Source organism: Etheostoma cragini, chromosome 2, assembly GCF_013103735.1.
Source record: "Etheostoma cragini isolate CJK2018 chromosome 2, CSU_Ecrag_1.0, whole genome shotgun sequence".
In the NCBI taxonomy this organism is placed as follows: Eukaryota; Metazoa; Chordata; class Actinopteri; order Perciformes; family Percidae; genus Etheostoma; species Etheostoma cragini.
In genome coordinates this window covers 605,476-620,688 of record NC_048408.1, presented here as the reverse complement: position 1 = coordinate 620,688, position 15,213 = coordinate 605,476, and the positions used below count along the sequence as shown (strand labels likewise).

At 40.8% G+C, this 15,213-nt stretch overlaps 1 protein-coding gene across 1 annotated transcript in view; it reads left to right on the top strand.

Moving 5' to 3' along the window:
• LOC117957458 (glycine receptor subunit alpha-3-like) overlaps window positions 1-15,213 on the top strand; it is a 52,797-nt gene that overhangs the window by 34,048 nt on the left and 3,536 nt on the right. The window contains exons 4-5 of the mRNA XM_034893214.1: window positions 8,496-8,719; window positions 9,363-9,445. Coding sequence (XP_034749105.1) covers window positions 8,496-8,719; window positions 9,363-9,445 — 307 coding nt within the window. The remainder of the gene's footprint in view (window positions 1-8,495; window positions 8,720-9,362; window positions 9,446-15,213) is intronic.

Below are 15,213 nucleotides of genomic sequence, written 5' to 3'. Positions count from 1 at the left end.
TAATTTTCAATTCAGTCCAAACGCATTACGTGCATTGTTACTACTTTATCCTTAAAGTAGGAACAATGTTCCAGGGACTTTGCCTTTTTCATCCAGCATAAGGGAGATGTGTTTGAACTGCTGAGTCAGTTTGACGTCCTGGATATCCTTCAAACAGAGACCCTTCTTTACACACCTTTTTGAAATCACTTTTTCCAGAAATTTGATAATATTTCTTAATCAAGTGCAGGTAGTGACTGTGTGCTCCATGCTAGCTCCGGTAGCTTGACAAAGCAGTTAAAGTCAAGTAAAATCCAGAGGTATCAGGTGTTGTCATGAATCTACAAGTAGAATCCCCGGCAATATTCCTGGACAGCAGTAGAGCTTGTAATCCTGAGGGAGCTTTAACCCTCTGGACTCAGACACAGATGCTTTTAGAATGCTCTGATATTGTTGTTAATTGAAACGAATCTAAGCGGTATTTTTAAAGTACTCATTTTCAAATTTCCAGATTGGTGGCAAACTAACAGAGGTTTGACTCAAAACCGACAGCTTTTGTTTTTAGCTCGTTTGTAAAAACTATTTACAGAGTAGCGGGCTGCGGTTGTGTAGAAGAATGTGGAGGAGAGAGAGACTGCATGCAGACACGGCAGAGTGAAGTATGACTTCCTGCGTGCTTATGCATTTGGTTAGTAAGCATTGTGTTTGCTTTTTAGGCGCAAATATTTTGTTGCAATTCCAGTAGCGAATGTAAGGTCTGTTGTCATCTGCACCAATATTCTAAATACATGACCAATGTATCTAGTCTTTGACCCCAGAAGGTTAAATGATTCATATTATTATTGATCTCTTTGCAATTTAGGATCTATGGCCATTGGCACTCAGCTATTTGTTTTATGTATCGCTATTATTATCCGCCAGAATGGCTAATAGTGTGCATGAGGAAGAAAGAAAAGCTTCAAACTGTCAAACAGACCTGATGACTCACTGACGAGGAGAGATAGTGACAGAGGGAGACACAGAGACAGAAATGTAAAGAGACGGACACACAGTGAAGACATTGAGTGACTCTGACATGAAGTCAGTCAGGTTGCACACAAGCTGCTTTGTACATCAATATTAGACACACACGTTTTTGATGGGTTTCATGTATGCTTCAATTAGTAAAAAATGTCCCAAACGTGTCACTTTGGTAATGTGCGGACACTGCAGATCTGTCCTGACCCTCGACCAGGGACAAACCATACCACAAACAGTTTTGTGTGTGTGTGTGTGTGTGTGTGTGTGGAAATGTCCAAGATACTGGTGGATTAGAAGCATCAATACTTCCTTTCCCATGATAATCTAAACAAAGAAGGAAAACTACAACAGGACTGATTTTATTGTTGTTGTTTATTTCCTCTTAAAATACCAATATATTGCATAATTAATATTATCAGTAATGTCTTGGCCACCAGATGTAATTGCCATATTTTGTCAGTCATATAAAGCATGTAGTCTACATCATCACAACACCAGGCACAGATGAAGATACTTTCCTAAACCCTGTTGTAAGAAACATACACATGCAGCCCAGAGGGGAAAAAAAGCTTTAAAATATGTATTTTTATACAAATTTGGTTGATCTACAAAGGTCTACAAAGTGTACAGTATTTATATGCTTACACAGAACAGCAATTGTTGCTCTGAGCACTGCCAAAACACTCAGTCCAGAGCACAAATGCATTGTGCGGGCACGCTTCTGCTTTGCTTACATGCTACTCTGCTGATGAGCCGCGCCTCCTGGGAACATGTACTCAAAATAGTTGCAATGGCAGCCAATTCCGAAACCAGTTATTAGCCTTCTTAAACCAAAAAGTAAATGGACTGTTCTTATATAGCGCTTTTTTTGTCTCAAAGACTACTCAAAGCGCTTCTACATAGTACAGAAACCATTCACATACAGTACATTCATACACTCTGGCCGAGGCCGCTGTACAAGGTGCGAATCAGATACACACTTGCACACATTTACACTCTGATGGCGCAACATTGGGGGCAACTCGGGGTTCAGTGTCTTGCCCAAGGACACTTCGGCATGGGCCTGCCAGACCAAGGATTAAACCTCCAACCTTCCGATTGTCAGGCAACCGCCACTGAGCCACAGCCGGCCAAAAACCGGTTGACAACATAACATTGATTCATTGATTTATGTGTGTGTAAGTTAGAGGTGATTGCTGCTAGCAGAGTGACCCATCAAGCCTTCTCTAAAGATGGAGGGGTGATTTAACTTTTCAATTTTTAATCTTTACACAACACTAAGCCAGCTCTGTGTGATTACTTTTCCAGGCTGTCTATACAATATAGCTAAGGAGATTATAATTGTAAAGTTCATGTTATTTGTTTTAAATTAGTGGAATCCTCTAACCTTGGGCTCGTAATATGAAAAACACTTTATGCAGTAATCACAGTGATACTTGGTAAAATGGAGACAGGGACATCTCATTGTATAATCAATATGTCTAGGGTAAGCTATGACTCTCGTCACAACTAATTGGTTTTATAACCAAATAAAATGTTACTGCTGTAATTTACTGCTCAAAATATATGAAGGAGCCCATTTCGTTGTACAGTAGGCCATATGATGAGGGACAACACAAACCTTTCAGCGTATGTCGCACCACTTCTCTTCTTCCTCCATCTCCTGTTTATATAGCAACGTGTGAGTCTTTTGTAAGTAGAAAAAGTATGGCTGTATCATCGGAAAATTTAATAATGTGGTTATTTCTATTGTTTCTTCAATCATTTGTGTATATTATAAAAGTAATGGAGTGCTTACACAGCCTTGAGGGACACTGATATTTATGTTCAGAGTATCAGAGAGAGTAGAGTTGACTGTTCCTGTCTGTTTTAAAAGAACCATACAGTCTAATCTGAAGTTCATAAATAATCAAACATAAACTGATGGATTTTCAAGGTGCTTTAAGATAGTGTACAGTTGTGAACTGGGCTTTCTAGGCACAGGATTAACAGATGTCTTTGACAGAGCGCTGGAATAGAGGGCTCCAAGCCAGAGTCAGCTCATCCAAAAGGTTTTCTGAATAAAAGATGAAATACCATCCAGCCCACTAGCCTAATCTCTGTTCAGCTTTTTAAAAACCGTGGGGACAGCATTAGAGTTACTTATTATTCTGTCCTGTATAGGGTCCCGTGGTAGTGACATTAACAGGTCTCTGCAGTGGGTCACATTGCTCTCATGATTCAGTTCAAATGATCATTAGCCTTGTCCAAATCTCTCCACACATTCAGTTCCTTCTTTCCAGAGTTCATGTTAGTCATTTCTTTCACAGTGTCCCAAAGGTTTTTTGAATTATTCATTGAAAAGGCTTCCCTAGCACGTGTGCTGTGTTCCTCCTAAGCCTTCTTACCTTTACCCCTCAAGTCTTTTTGAATTGATCTCAGCTGTTGCGGTGTCGTTTGTATTTTTGTTGCAATGAAGTTGCAAGAGACAGTGAAATTATATGAAAATGGCTGGTGGATTTAATTTAAATTGTGTGTCAGTGGCTTGTTGGTCTTTCCATTCTTAGTTTACTGTCCTGACCTGGGACACATTCATGTGAATTGATAAGAGACTTATTGGACTTCAACTGGAGGTGGAAGGGGAGGACTGGAGGTTGATGGGGAGGTGGAGGGTTGCACTCTTTGCCTGCAACAACAGCTGATAGCAAAGGAAGAAACTGATTTTTAAAAGCGGGGTTGTGACTCTGTGATTGCAATTTGTGTACAATTCTGATTGGTTAAGCAGGAGGGTGAACACTTCCAACAGCTGATTTGATTTAGGTAGAGTGCATCGATTAACAGTTAGGTCTGCCTGAAAGAACTTACGCTGCTTTTACATTTGTGTTAATGGAAATGCCCACTCTGGTATTGGCATATTGTAAACATTTACTCTTTTGCTATACAGTGGGGTTCAAAAGTTTAGGCACCCCAGGTAGAAATGTGTATTAATGTGCATAAAGACGCCAAGAAAAGATGGAATAATCTTCAGAAGGCATCAAATGAAAGATTAGACATTTGTATAATATATCGCAAAAATATAGATTTTATTTCCATCATTAACACTTTAAAAATAACAACAAGAAAATGGCGTCTGCAAACGTTTGGACACCCCGCAGCGTTAATTTCAGACGGAACAGCTTGCAGGATTGTGAGACAAGTAAAAACTCACGTTAGACAGCACGATCCATCCAGAAAGACCTGGAGACAACATAAATACAAGCCTGATGCATTGTGGGGCAAGTTCTGTGGACCGATGAGGTTAAAATAGAACTTTTTGGCCGCAATGAGCAGAGTACGTTTGGCAAAGAGAGCACAGAATTTAATGAAAAGAACCTCTGTCCAAGTGTTAAGCATGGGGGGATCAATCATGCTTTGGGGTTATCTTGCAGCCAGCGGCACATGGAACATTTCACGAGTTACAGGAAAAATGGATTTAATGAAATTTCAGCAAATTTTGGACGCTAACTTGATTCCATCTGTGAAAAAGATGAAGTTAAAGAGAGGATGGCTTCTAAAAATGGATAATGATCCTAAACATACCTCAAAATCGACTGTGGATTACATCAAGAGGCGTAAACTGAAGGTTTTGCTATGGCCTTCACAATCTCTTGACCTCAACATAATTGAAAATCTATGGATAGACCTTAAAAGAGCGGTGCGTGACAGACATCCAGAAAATCTCAAAGAACTGGAAGACTTTTGGAAGGAAGAATGGGTGAAGACACCTCAAATAAGATTTACAGACTCTTGGCTGGCTACAAGAAGCGGTTCCAAGCTGCACAACACCGCTGCCTGTTTTTGTGGAGCTCCAAAAATGAAGCAAATGTGCGATACATTTTCGTAAAAAGGCCTACATTCGAAATCTACAGTTGATTTATTGCATTAAAAAAATGACTCAGAAGTGAATTAAGTGACAAAATAGCAGACAAAAATAGTGTAAAGCTTCCAGTTGTTGTGACTGTTTGGCAGTTTGCATTGTGGGATACAATAGTGGAGGTAGTCCGATGCATACAGGAGATTTTTTTCCGAATCAGTACAACATCCGTGTAGTTTTGGCATACTGCATACTACAGGCTACATTTTGGCCAAATCCATACGTACAGCTGGTATACCATGAGGTTTTGAAGTCATTTCTCCTCTGCTCTGAAAGTACCAGTTGCTACTCCCTTGTTCTGATCCGTTTTCATTCCTTTGAAATCAGGGAGGTTTCTGCAGTGTTGAAAAGCCGCACCGATATAACATGGCTCTTCCCCGTTTCCTGCCTTCAACTTCTTTTTTAATCTGTATTCTTCAGTTCTTTTCCTCTTTTGCTTTTTATCTGCCATCTCTTCCTGTTGTTGGTAACTCCTGCTTCTCTCTCTCTCTCACTCACTCACTCACTCACACACACACACACACACACACACACACACACACACACACGGCTTACTATCAGGTTCCATCTGGTGTGTACACGCTATCTGTGTTGAACAGATTTACCACTATTTTCATTTGTTCACTCAACCTCTGCATCCCTCTTAATCCATTCTGTTTCTGTGTGCGAGGAAGCAGTGTTTACTTCATCTGACATGATAATGGACTCATAACGACTATTGAAATACATATACTGAAACCTGTGGCTGTGGCATAGTGGACTGAGCTGTAAACACAGTTAAGAAACACTGTTAACGGGGAAATGAATGCAGCTACAGTTGATGTGGTTGTATGTTAGGAAACAATTATAATTCCAGCATGAGCAAAATATTATGTAATATATGTGATGGACTCTCATTTCTGGTCAAGTCAATTTTATTTATTTTTAATTTTTTTTTTAACATCTGATTCAGTCTCATTGAATTAAAGTTTAGCCAAAATGACCTTTTGGCTCATCCCCATATGCGGCTTATTATTTTTATTATTATTTATTTCATTACCAATAAACACATTAACTTTCCATACACTCATACAGACAAAGACCCATTCAAGGCTCAGCTTCATAATAGAAAATGTATTTAAATGGGTAAAGGTTTCATAAGTATAATTACTAGTCTACCACTCTCATGAAGGGAATGAATTAGGGCTGCACAATTAATCGAATTTTAATCACGATTTTGACTTCCCACGATCAAATTTGCGTGATTTGTGATTCTTTTTTTTTTTTTTATGTGTAATTTCATAGAACGCTCGGTTGTTGTTTTTTACAAAGCCAATCTACGGCTCCATAAACCACTGTCTGATCGTGAGCCAGGCAGAGTGGTTCCCTGCACCGCGCAGCCTAGTTTCTAGATGGAGACAGTCACAGAGGACAGAGTAACAGTGTGGAAAATTCAACAGATAGCAGTCGGTTATACCTCGCTCACAAGGTTTCCCAGTTTACCAGTAAACACATTTTGTCCCATCTGTGTTGGTTGTCAGACAACAGCAGGGACCAGTGCTAGTCGGTGCTACTTAGTGTCTGATAGCTCACAGGGTTGTACGGCGCGAGTGTTACTTTTCCTCTGGGATGCACTTAATGTCCTTGCATCCGCTGCAATGTTGTTCATATAGATATAGTTTAATTTTGCGTTGCATGACCCATTTCTTCTGTAAAGCCGTGCCTGTGTTGGATCTCTCCTTTACTTTCTCTCCTCTTAGAGAACTTTAAACTTCATTTGGGAGAGTGACTGCGTGTGAGACGGAGCTGCTGGACCTGGGCCGGAGATGTGACCCATGGCCAGAATATCATAGTTAATAAAATGCAGCGCAGTGACGATTCAGACATTTCATACACAGGACGTGTGTATCTCCAATGACCCGCCATTCGACCCGTGCTGGACTCATTCATAATGAGTCAGCCGTCTCTCTGTGAGTAGCGTCCATCGCACTCCCTCTCTCTCCCAAGCTCTTATAATCAGTTATTGTTGAAAACAAGTAAAGGGGCTTTCTCAGAGATACATTAAAAAAATATATCCTACGCTATTCATTTCAGGAAGCTAATTTTTATTTCCATGTGTTGCAGCTGTATGTCTATACAACTACAACATAAGAAGAATGTAGACTAATATAGATGTGAAAGCAGTTATAAACAGCCTATGTTACAATAAAATGTTTTGGTTAAAATCAACAAATCGTGATAATTAATCCTGATCAGAGTATTGATCAAAATAATCGTGATTGTGCAGCCCTAGAATGGATGTATTCACAGCCGGGTAAACCTCTGAATAAAAATACAGAGACAAACACACCGACACGCACACACGGTAATCAGGAGAGCACCTGAAATGAGTGAAATAAAGGCCTCCCTATCTGCCAACAGATATCCCATCTGGATGGTTGCTAGGATAATGCTATTTGTCTTCTCTTAAGAGTTAGGCAACCTGTGGCCTGCAGGTTATGAAAAATAAAGAATTGAGTGGGAACACATTTAAATATGTAACTGTAATAATGCATGTGTTACACAGCTTCTCAATGAGACACGGTTGCATCAAGATTACAGCTGATACAATAAAACTGCCTGTCTGACTCATGTAGGCAAAAACCAAGGGACAGTTAGTATTAGTGTCACACCTTAGTTTCATTTCAGTGGCCACATCTGTGTTCAGCGTGCACTGCCTCTGCTCTGTTGGCAGTGAAGTGGAAGAGTAGTGATGTCACTTCCAGTCAGGGAGTATATTAAGCAGATATGCTCACTGCCTTTACACTGCATTCTGGGAATTTTCTAGGGAGCTGATCCAAAAGCAGTCCAATGGGTTAGTTACTGATGCTACTTTTATTCTAATGGACCATCATTCAAATCTAGAGAGAACCACATTTTCAAGCTTTGTCTCCCCATCCCCCTCCCTCTAAACTGGGCTTATCTCCTCTCATTGTTTAATTCCCACAGATCTCTCTCATTTCACACAAGTTGAAGCTGTGGGGAGATGGTGAAGCTGTGGCCAACTCTAACTCCGGATGGTTTATTTAATTGGTCAGGAAAATGACTCATTGTGGGGAAATTATGTCATGGTTAAGGCAGTTGGTGCCAAAAAAGAAGCACCTTTCCTGTAATAACCATCAGTAATTCTAATGATGGCTTCACCCATGGATTAGAAACCATAAACATCTGCTTACCTGAGGCAATAAGCATGTCTGAGTGCTTCTCAATGCTATTGCTAATGAGGAGCAAATCAAGAATCCAGAACAGAACAGCTTGGCTGAAAATAATGTGCACGCCTCTCGCTCCGCCGTGCACACCTCGAGCAGGTTGCAACACACTAAGCAGCTTGGATGAATGGTGGGGAAGTCTGCTTCCAGGAGTTTGGCTTTATCTATGCTCACACTGTCACTACATACACAATGATCTAAACCTTTACTAAGAGCACCAGTGTAGACCGTTGGCATGTGGCTGGCAGTTGATCTACATGTAAAAAACGTTCATGATGCTTGGACTGAGCCAGACTTTACTGATACTGCTCCTTTGCTAACTTACCGTTTCTGTGTCTGTGTCAGGGATATCTTTATGTTATTCTGTGTCTCTGTAGGACTACCGGGTAAATATCTTCCTCCGTCAGCAGTGGAATGACCCCAGGCTCGCCTATGCAGAATACCCAGATGACTCTCTGGATCTGGACCCCTCTATGTTAGACTCCATTTGGAAACCAGACCTGTTCTTTGCCAATGAGAAGGGGGCCCATTTTCACGAAGTCACTACAGATAACAAACTGCTGAGGATATTTAAGAACGGGAATGTTTTGTACTCTATAAGGTAAGTGTGTGTGTGTGTGTGTGTGTGTGTGTGTGTGTGTGTGTGTGTTTGTCATTCATATCTGAAAAATACTAAATGACCAAAGGTAGCAGTAGGCTAGAGCTGGGAAAAAAGAACAGAGCCAGTTCTGCATGGTGGCCACCAAGTATTTTTGCCCTTTTATAGCAGCACTCACTGAAGAATGCACCTTGTTCAAAAAACATGTTCTGTCATTTTACAATGTTTTCTGAAGTCATCTTTTTTGATGAACAGCATTAACCACCAGCACGCTTACTCTCAACACAAGACTGAACAACAAACCCCAAATTACGTGGAGTGAACTAATCATCCAAGACTATACTGATTTGTCATATAGTAAGAATGGAATTGAAAAATAGAATCTAATTTTTGAATGGCCTAGACACAAAAACTAAAAGGTTGTTTTTGTTGTGTTCTAATCAGAGCCATATAAATGGTAATTTTGTTTCCAATTTTGTTTTGAGCTTCAGAGATATCCGCCTTAGTTCTGCATTATTTCTAAAATGAGAACAGATAAAAGGGTTTGGATACCCTATTATTGGTTGTACATTTTTGGATGCCTTCAAAGCCTGTTACTGTCTTTGACTCACATGTCACTTGTTCTTCCCTCTCTCTTGGCTTTCAGGCTAACATTAACACTGTCATGCCCCATGGATCTAAAAAACTTCCCTATGGATGTTCAGACCTGTATCATGCAGCTGGAGAGCTGTAAGTGCAGAATACACACACACACACACACACACACATAAACACATGTCCATGTCAAATGTATTTATATAGCAAATTTAAACAACTGGGGATGACCCAAGTGTGGAACAAGACTGAATATCAAATACAAAAAGGACCTATTGTCCCCGATACTTTTAAGCCTAGCTTTTGGGACATCCTAAAGCAAGTGGTTGGTTGACCTCGGTGTTCTATTTGTACAGGTTAAAAAATGAGTGGCTACATTCTGTACTAACTGGACATGATTTAGTAAATAGTGATAAACCCCCACGTATAAAGAGTGGCCGTAGTCTAATCAAGATTTAATAAAATCATGACTAACTTTGGCAAAGTCTTTAGGAGAAAGATAGGCCTTGATCTTTGCCAACAGTCTCAAATGGTAAAAAGCTTGGTTTGGCCACTAGGCTGATTTGCTTATTAAATGCGAACGAGCTGTCAAAAACAACCTAAGATTCTTTACAAAATGTTGACTGTGAGAGGTTAAAGGGCCCGAGGCAGTAAGGGGATCACCTGACAGGTGACCTTGTCCACACACAAGAATCTCAGTCTTATAGTCATTTAAGTTTAGAATCATCTATGTTTGGATGTAGCCTACTGCGCAGAATGTTAAATTGTAATTTTCATCTGCACATCAGCAACAGTGGATGCAATAAAGCTTTTGCTTCTTAAAAATGTGTCCTAAGGGCAACAAACTGTATGTGATGAGGAAAGAGCAGTGCACAGAAGAATCTGTTATTTCAGCTGTATGACTCAAAACTTCTCCTGGATAGCTCGATTTCAAGAGAAAGGGTAGCTTAGGGATCAGGTTACAGTTCAAGCAGTAGATATATCGGCATGTTTTAAAGCAGCTGGAACACACCCTAAGGTTACACAAGTATTGATCAAAAAAAGAATAATGGGTACGGCCGTTTCAAAAACGTCTTTCAAAAAACAGGAGGGCATGGCAGTTTTTAGGCCGCGTAGTGTGAACTACCTCTGTTAATAAAGGAGAGTGATGCAGGCTCAAACTTTTGGAAAACAGCTGAGTGAGTAGGGAGAGCCCAGGGTCTAATGCAGCCATGATCAGGGGAAGATTCATGAGCTGAAATCTTTCCAATAAAAATGTTTCGAAATCTTCACATTGTGAAGATGTTGGGACAATACAAGACGCATCGCTTGGATTTATAAGAGAGTTAGAAAGAACCTAAGGCTTAAGCATTTTGGAGACGAGGTTCAGTAGGGATTGTGTTTTAACAGCTTTAACAGCTCTGTGTTCATTTGTAGACTGTAACATTCCCAGGGAGAGCTGAAGCTTGTCTTACATTTCATTTCAGCTTGCCTGAGTTTATGTCTGCGAGAGCGAGCATTGACATTTAGCCAGGGCTCAAAAGATGGCTAAGGGCGTTTAGATTTAGAGAGAGCAACATAGTCTAAGATAACAGTACAGGTGGTGTCTAGTAGTAAGATCATCAGCTGTCCCCCAGTTTACACAACACAGATTCTTTAAAGGCATTGTAATAAAGTTAAATGATCCATTGAATGCAATTCACTTGTGGGAACACAGTTTTCAACCTTAAAATGATCAGATATACACATGAATTACAAATGTTACTGACATCAACACTTAAACTATAAGGCAGCACAAGGTCCAGTGTGTGTCCTTTTTTGCGTGTTGGGCCAGTCACTGACTGAGCAAGATCGAAGGAGTGGATGAGATTCAAAAAATCCTTGAGCAATGGTCGGTTTGGACAGCATACATGTATACTAAACCCACAATTAAAATGCAGTCATGTCTTAATACAATCAATGCCAAAATGTCAGCAAAAAGAATCCAATGGGTAATTGAACCTGGCATGCCTGCCAGCATTGGGCAATCCGGAGGAACAAGTTCAGAGGAAGGAGTCAACTCAGCAGCGTGGAGCCAGGGTTCCAACTCACGAGTGGTAGAGAAGTCATTAAGCAGAAACGCTTGGTTCATTTCCTGTGGGTCGATGATCACGGCTCAGCGGACCAAGGTTTCCAGGATCCATGGCGCTTCTGCCGTCCTGTGTTCGCCAGAGTGGGGGAGGCTCATTCAGTAGACATGGAACAATAGGCCAGATCCAGCGACTTCTAACAGGCAGACAGTGACATCCACCCTGTCACAGGCCGTGAGGTATTGTGGATGACAGGGGAGGGAATGTGCAGTTTTCAATTCTAAGTTGTACTTTGACAGCAGCAATTCTACTGAGTTTTGGATGCTAAGAAGAGTTTTAAGATCATGAATATATAATGCAGAGACATTGCTACAAAATACACAGAAAAACAAAAAAGCAGCAGAGACAGTGGTGCCGTCTTGCCTCGTTTCACACACATGCACACACACGCACTCTAACAATGAACTAAAAGCGCGTCCACCACTTCTGCCCTGAACATAACCAAAACCTAAATCTAACCATTACTGCTAGAATTTGGAATCAATGAACCTTTACTTGTTAGTGTTATTTCAGTTAGTACACCACGTAGTATAGCTGTTACATTTTTTTCTTCTGCTGTGAGTGCACAGCGAGGTGTGTTGGTATTGGCAGTGAATTCATTATATACCTACTTAAAAATAACCACTGCTACATGCCAGTGTTTATCTTGGAGAAAACCATACATGTTATCTTCGGAAAAATGTGGTGTTTACTAGACACTTCCTTGTCGTGAGCCTTTAAGGAAACACTGTCATCACCCTGTAAGTTGGGAGCTCCATGGCTGCTATAGCTAATGTAGCACATGCAACTACCGACATGAGCCTTAGGCACCTGAAGACCTGATGTTGGGGTGTACTCTGCTACACCCACTGACACCAGAACACGCCACGCTTCTATATTCCCCTTTCTCCTCTGGTTTATTATTCATCGTGTGATTAATGAAATCATAGTGGAGCAGTGAACATGGCTCAGCCCATGCTCCAGTCTCCTCCTGCTTCATTTTATTATTCATCATTGTGCCGAATGAATGTCCTGGACCTCCCTGAGATGCATGCTGGGATCTGTCCCTGTGGGGATAGAGCAGCATGCTAAACCTTTTGTTGGTCCAGAGAAGGAACTGTGCACGCCACGGAGCGTTTAGCCTACTGCTTTGATTCAAACAGGAACCACCACCTGAACACATTGGACACAGTCAATTCAATTTCAATTCAATTTTATTTATAGTATCAATTCATAACAAGAGTTATCTCAAGACACTTTACAGATAGAGTAGGTCTAGACCACACTCCAGAATTTACAAGGACCCAACAGTTCTAGTTGTTTCCTCCAGAGCAAGCAACAGTGCTACAGTGGCAAGGAAAAACTCCCCTTTGGGAAGAAACCTTGGACAGACCCAGGCTCCTGGTAGGCGGTGTCTGACGGGCCAGTTGGGGGTTAGAATGAAGAGTGGCAATAACAATCACAAAAAAAATATCAGTTTGTAGTAGTTCTTTGTAGTAGTTCATGGCATAGCAGGGCACTGTGCGGCATTACAAGCCACAGCAGGACGTAACAGAGCACAGCGGAGCGTAGCAGGATGAACATGGCTTTGCAGAACGTGTAGCGGGACCATGGCGACAGCTGCAGCCATGATTTTGGAACCTCCCTGATCCAAGGAAACATGCTGGGGGAAAAAAGAACATAAGGACTCCGGGGAATGACTCCCCAGAGCTAGGTTAGTAACAAGCATTTCTGGGACATGGATTCACATAAATGGGAATATAGAAAGATAGAGAAGAGAAGAGCTCAGTGTCTAAGGAAGTCCCCAGCTGTCTAAAACTATTACAGCATAACTAAGAGAGACAGGGTAAAGAGAGGAGCCTGGTCAGGCTAGAACTCTCCCCAACCTGCCTCCCTCTAGTTTTATTATATTATTGATTATATGATAGATAAATCTGACAACTATGACGAGAAGCAGGTGGGCCGGGTTAGGCGGACGCTGCGACTCCTCACTCCCTAACAATATTCAATTCTATGCCCTAACTATAAGCTTTATCAAAGAGGAAAGTCTTAAGCCTACTCTTAAATGTGGAGACGGTGTCTGCCTCCTGAACCCAAACTGAAACCTGGTTCCACAGGAGAGGAGCCTGATAGCTGAACGCTCTGGCTCCCATCCTACTTTTAGAGACTCTAGGAACCACAAGTAACCCTGCACGCTGGGAGAGTAGTGCTCTTGTAGGGTTGTAAGGTACTATGAGCTCTTTAAGATAAGATGGAGCCTGACCATGAAGAGCTTTGTAGGTGAGAAGAAGGATTTTAAATTCTATTCTGGATTTTATGGGAAGCCAATGCAGAGAAGCTAAAACAGGAGAGATGTGATCTCTTTTCCTGGTTCCTGTCAGAACACGTGCTACAGCATTCTGGATCAGCTGAAGACTCTTTGTGGACTTTTTTGAGCAGCCTAATAATAAAGAATTGCAGTAATCCAATCCATTTCTGCATCATTTTTAGACAGGATATTCCTGATTTTTGCAATATTATTTGGTGAAAAAAGGCGATCCTTGAAATATATTTTATGTGGAAATTAAAGGACATGTCCTGGTCAAAGATAACTCCAAGATTCCACACAGTGGTGCTGGAGGCCAGGGTGATGCCATCCAGAGTAATTATCTCTTTGGATAATGCGTCACGGAGGTGCTTGGGTCCCAGAGCAATAACTTCAGTTTTATCTAAGTTTAACTTTAGAAAGTTACAGGTCATCCATGTTTTAATATCCTGAAGGCACATTTGAAGTTTTTCTATCTGATTACTTTCATCAAGCTTGATCAATAGATATAATTGAGTATCATCTGCATAACAATGACAGTTTATGGGGTGCTTCCTGTCTGATTCAGTAATTCCCAGGGAAGTAGCAATGTGTGGATCATATTTCCACATCATATTATATATCATTTTCCATGTTATACTTTCATTTACCTTGCAGTGTATCTTACGTTTTTTCTTTTTTTTCATTTATCCATACAGCTCATAGTTTAGTATGATATGGCTACAGTACAGCAGACATGTGGCCGTATCTTTTTAAGGAAATACAAAGTTGTGTTTAATAATATTTACAGGGTTGCGGTGTCTAATTCCTCCTTGATCCAATCAGGAGAGCAGCCTGACCCCAAGGGGCCCATCAGCTCCAGCTCACTGGCCACAGACTTTAGCATAAATGCATCCAGCTATGTTTGTCTATATTAGTATAGATGATTATAGATTCCTCTGAGGAAACATAAAGAGACACACAGACAGAGAGGATGAGATGATATTCCATGTTCTGGAGCTTTAATATGTAGTCTATAACTAGATTGGAGGGTATCCTAATGTGCGGATTGTCCCTGCTCAGGTGATCTCATCTGTATCACTGACATAGTGATTCTTTTATTTATTTTTTTCTTTATTGGACTGAAGCAGCTGAAAATGGATAGAACGTTTTGAGGTTTGCAGCATGACTTGTAAGTGCTCACCAGAGGAAATTGGCAGATTTGTGATAAACAATTTTCATTTATTTTTTAAAGGCCAACTAACACAAATAATAATTCGGAGAGGCCCTGGTGCATGCTTGAAATAGCTGAATTGCTGAAAATAAAATTTGATTGAGTTGAGGTTATCAAGTTTTTGCCGTGCTTTTCCTGCTATGACAAGTCCAAATGTCTGCTGTGAAAAAAGTCGACTATCTCGCGTTAGTATGCAGCTACTTAGTATTTAGCAGTAGGCTTATGGAGTAAGAACACTATCAAAAAGATGTATGCGTAACTTTATGTATTCATATTCATATTTTTACATTCATATTCG